The sequence below is a fragment of the Sinocyclocheilus grahami genome, unplaced genomic scaffold (genome assembly GCF_001515645.1).
Source record: "Sinocyclocheilus grahami isolate Dianchi unplaced genomic scaffold, SAMN03320097.WGS_v1.1 scaffold1983.1, whole genome shotgun sequence".
Classification (NCBI taxonomy): domain Eukaryota; kingdom Metazoa; phylum Chordata; class Actinopteri; order Cypriniformes; family Cyprinidae; genus Sinocyclocheilus; species Sinocyclocheilus grahami.
The window spans coordinates 47,788-53,077 of record NW_015507162.1 but is presented as its reverse complement, the minus strand read 5'-3'; the positions used below and the strand labels follow the sequence as shown (position 1 = coordinate 53,077).

The following is a 5,290-nucleotide window of genomic DNA, read 5'->3' as shown; positions in this document are numbered from 1 at the left end:
AGCATGTCCCGCCGCCGCGCAATTTCCCTGTTGATTCTGCGTCGCCGTCCGCTCTGAACAGCTGAAAACCCGGAAGACTCAACGCGCTGTCCGGAATGGCGTCTTTCAGCCAGGTTTCCGTGAAACACAGAGCAGCAGAGTTAGAAAAATCCTTATTTGTCCGGGAGAGAATAAGGAGTTTGTCTGTTTTGTTGGGTAGAGAGCGGAGGTTCGCCAGATGGATGCTAGGCAACTGCGTCCTGAATCCGCGCTGCCTGAGCTTCACGAGCGCGCCGGCTCGCTTCCCCCGTCTGCGCATCCTGAAGCGCTTAATCAGCGCCACAGCTCCCCCGACAACAATGTCCAGCAAAACATCCGAATAGTCGAAAACCGGTGAAATATCGGGTGGTGTGTACTTCCGAATGTCCAGCAATTCGTCTCTGGTGAAACTGATTGCAGGGATATAACTAAAGACAGGACAAACTAACAAAAACATAAAAACAACTGCGGAGCACGCCACGGAGGCAGCCATCAGCGTCGTCAAAATCGACGTCATCAAAATCAACACCCCTAATTGATTTTGTTCTCTTGTGTTGTATTTTTGTTGAACTTTAAGTTTTGCAAGAAAAAAGTGCACCAAAGTCCACTAAAATATGAAAGTGTTCACACTGCTGAGGACAAAGGATCATCCCTTTTCTAATTTTTTTTTAATATATATTTTTCTCTATATTTTAGGGACTGGTTGAGCATTTTTGTGTCAGTGTTCTCCAGAGCCTTTCTTATCACATTCTGAAGGCTCATTTGAAGGTCACATAACAAGTCACATGTCTTTTTTACTTCCAGTACAAGTCATTTTTTGTGCCATGGTTTGTTTTGCTCTGAGAAAGCAAGTGCGATTTGCCAACACCATGGTGTTCCTTCAGAGAACTTCCCTTGTTAGTTTGGGTTGTGACACTTGCGTCACTCTCCCTTGAAGACCATCAAGTTGGCAGGAATGGAAGCCACTAAAGAACCCAACCTAATCCAATAATAGCCTGGAGTAAGTCTGTGACTCTTTTAGACAGTGCCTGATTCCTGTGAGGGGGTCTTTGAGCTGTCATCGCCCCTTCCCAGCAGTCCTGGCCTAATGAATGGAATTCAAGCAAAAAAAGGGCCTTTTTGAAACAGGCTTGTTTGTCAAAATCTACAGCAGAGCTTGAGGTTGACGGCCGTGGTAGCCTGCTCATCATCTCCACTCCGCGTGTTAAATTAGTAACCAGACCCTGTGTGCTATGTAAGCAGGGTTATCATGTCTCTGAGAAGCCTTGGCTCCTGAAGGAGTACCTTGACCCAAGCGGCAAGACAAGCTGACGATTTCCACCCGGTGTCATACAGAAGCCATGGTTGTCCATTACCAATTCCACAGATATGCATCGGTTCAGTTGCCGGTTCCCCCATGTGAAACAGACATAAAACATAAACTGAATGCAATACCCGATTCCCCATTAGCGGATAAGACTGAGGCGAGAGGGCAAGGGAGCGTGCAGAAGGGTAGACAGCTGGAGATCTGATCTTATCACAGACATAGGCTCGATAAAAGTCTCCACCTAATTATGCAGCAGAGGCCCGGACCCAGAATCCACTCAGACAGCTCTTGTTCTCTGATTTACCTTCCCGCTGAGCTGAATGTGTTTCAGTGAGAGTCACATTTCAAATTGAAGTTAGAGTGACGTAGTGTGACGAGAATGCATCAGGCATCAGCTACGTTGAATCTAATTTGGATTTGATTATATAGTTTTGCATTCATAGCTCTAGTCTGTAATGAGCCAGAATAGTGAAGAAAAAAATTTAGTATCATAAGGTGGTTCCATCTTTTATTCTTTATTGGCTATAACATGAATGTAATTATTTAACATTTAGATTTTATTTGATTTATTTTTATTAACGTTTATTTTGCATTACGTTGTTATTTAAAAACACTAGTATTTTAATAATATTGTTAAACATAATCTTTAGCAAATCTCAAAATGAATAGTGATTTTAATTTTACATCATTTAATTGATTTATTTTTTATTCATTTTATTCTTTATTGGCTAATAAAACATGAATATAAATAATTTCAATATTAGTTAGAATTGTAATATTGGTGCCTTGCTTTTTCACTATGTCTGTGCATTAAATATAGGCCTAGTATATGTCTATGCTCATAGTTTTTATTTTTTATCAAACACCATAAAGATCCATAAGATTAAGATAAATCGCTCTCAATCAAAATAGTTGAGAACCTCTCCTGTAGTCCATATAGTGCAAAGAGGTTTGCACCACTTTTGTTTGATAACATTTCTGTCGATAATTGTTTGGGAGCAGTGCGTTTTCTCTTTTCCTGTAATCCAGAATCCAGTGAGTGAGTTGGCTTTAGCAAGCTGCTTTCCATCTCTATGAGGTTATCATAGCAAGCTAAAAACAAAATTTTAACATTGAAATAATTTTTTTTTTTTTTTTTTAGATTTTTAATTCATTATATTTTTTGTAATTTGTTAATTTTTTATTTTTATTACTGATTATTTACTTGAATAATTACTTGATAAATGTGAAAATTAATGCTTTATCAAATTTGGCTTAATCTACCTAATTATAAAAGTACATTTATATACTTGTGCATTCCTTTGTTTAAATATCGTTTGTTATTTTTATATTGTATTAATATTTTTTATCTATCAACAACAACGGTATATACTGTTTACATTTTTAATTGGTTGTATTTCTCAGAATTTGTTTATTTTTTTATTTTGTTACAGATTATTTGCTTGAACAGTTACTTGATAAATGTGAAGATCAATGCTTAAATTTGACTTAATTTACTTAATTTTAAGTTTAAAGCACTTTTATGCTCAATAATTATATATGAACATTTATTATTATTAATCATCAACAACAATAAATATAATAAATAAAAAATGATCTAAATCTAACCATCTAATCTAATATAATATAGTACAAATATTAAACCTTTTAATATTAAACGTTTTTAAATAAAGCAAAATGTTTAGTAGCATGTTAGCTTTTGCTGTGGTATCAAGAATTGTGAAATTTTACTGGTATTAATATTGACTTAAATAAAGCCGTATTTTTTTTGAAGAACTTTCCTGAACGACCTTTATATTTTCAACATGTCATTGCGTCTATTCAAATTTAGAGGGCAAAAACTTTGCTGACCTTTCAGTAACTATGTCAGAGTAAGAGGAAAGAAGATGAGGTGCATTGAGAAATTTCCCTGGGGGGCAGGAACTGCTCTGAATATCTGGCGTATGACCAAAACTTAACAGAGCTCTGCATTTGGCCCATGTCATAAATAAATTTCCCCTCTGTCTTGCAGATGGCCTGGCCGCCCTGTCGTTCTCCATCAGCTCGCTCACCTTGATTGGCATGCTGGCAGTGATCACATACACGGTGAGTGGCCAACAGAGAATTGGTAATGGTGGGTGGTTACTTGTGCCCCATCGATTTGCATGCGGTTACAAGGGTTGTGCGAAGAGACTGCTCAGCACTGTCACGGGGAAGCAGTTTTAGACATAATATGCATGTTTCTGTACACAATTTAAGTATGCTTGTCTATCCTTTTATAGGCTGAAGTGTGTCATTTCTGTACCGCTAGTATCAAAACCTCTGCCTCATTTGCCATTGGTTGAGAAAAACAGATTGTCCCGCCCTAAACTCATGCCATTGGTTGAACCAGTGTCTGGCTGCTTTGGAAGTTCAAACAAACAGCAATGATTTGACTATGTAATGACAACAACTAAAGTGATTATTGTGATTATAGATGTGTAAGAGAATCATTTTCCTGAAGTGGTTGTTGACCTAGCTTTGATTGTAGAGTCCCGATAGGTCATCTTCATGCGTAGGTTTCTCATATGCCACAAAAGCCGCCTGTATGGAAACAGTCTTTGATTGTAGTCATCCTGAATGATGAAGCGGCCCCTCAACGTTAGAAATGTTTTGTGATTCGTGCGTTTTGGCCTGCAATCGCTCAAAATGACACTCTGTCATTTCTCACCGATGTGTGCCTGAGACGTCGGCGTGATGTATATGCCCTGTTATCTCTCTCCTATTTATATATCTGAGCCTGAAGGCCATTAATAAATGCCCGTATTCTGATTCCTTCAGCGTATAGCTGTTCTATTCGGATAAGATAAATTGATTGTACTGTAACACTTGTTAATGTCAACCATTTTTCATCACCAACATCATGAGTAACCAGGCTATGAGAATCTCCGCTTTATCAGGGATTGAAGAGAATGAGGTGGAATACGATTCACTGTGGCACACTATTTTAAATAAATATATAAATATTTAATTTTACATAAAGGAGCATATTCAGAAGCATAATAATTTTTGCAGTGATAAAGAAATTGGTATCGCAAATTGTGAACTGGTGCTTGTATGTATAATAATATATGTGTGATATTTTGTAATACTTTTTTTCAGGATTCTTTGATGAATAAAATGTTGAAAAAATTGCATTTATTCAAAATAGAAATGTAACTGTATACACTACCGTTCAAAAATTTGGGGTCAAATCTTTTTTTTTTTTTTTTTTTATAAATTAATAATTTTATTTAACAAGGATATATTACATTCTTACAAAATATTTTTATTTTGAATAAATGGTCTTCTTTTTAACTTTTTATTCATCAAAAATTCCTGAAAAAACTACCACAAGTAAAAAATAAATAAAAATAAAATAAAATTATATACAGTATATATATAAGTGCTGTCAAATGATTAATCGCGATAAATCGCATCCAAAATAAAAAATGTTGTTTACATAATATATGCGTGTGTGCTGTGTATATTTATTTTTTATATATAAATACACACACGTGCATGTATATATTTCAGAAAAATATGTTATGCTTATATATTAAATATATTTATTTATAATATAAATTATATGAATATAAATATAGAAATGTAAATACATGTAAATATTTTCAAAATATATACTGTATGTGTGTGTATTTATATATATACATAATAAATATACACCGAAAACACACATATATTATGCAAACAAAAACTTTTATTAAACTTTTGTTTGACAGCACGATAGATAGATACAGGTGCATCTCAATAAATTTGAATGTCGTGGAAAAGTTCATTTATTTCAGTAATTCAACTCAAATTGTGAAAACACAAAACACACTACATATTATGCAAACAAAAACTTTTATTTTGGATGTGATTAAACGCGATTAATCGTTTGACAGCCTTAATATATATATATATATATATATATATATATATATATATATATATATATATATATATATA

The 5,290-nt window shown here is 34.8% G+C and overlaps 1 protein-coding gene across 1 annotated transcript in view; it reads left to right on the top strand.

Moving 5' to 3' along the window:
- Positions 1 to 5,290, top strand: part of LOC107573609 (probable lysosomal cobalamin transporter) — a 90,785-nt gene that overhangs the window by 47,319 nt on the left and 38,176 nt on the right. Inside the window, exon 7 of the mRNA XM_016260038.1 lies at positions 3,336 to 3,409. Within this exon, the coding sequence (XP_016115524.1) occupies positions 3,336 to 3,409 (74 nt within the window). The remainder of the gene's footprint in view (positions 1 to 3,335; positions 3,410 to 5,290) is intronic.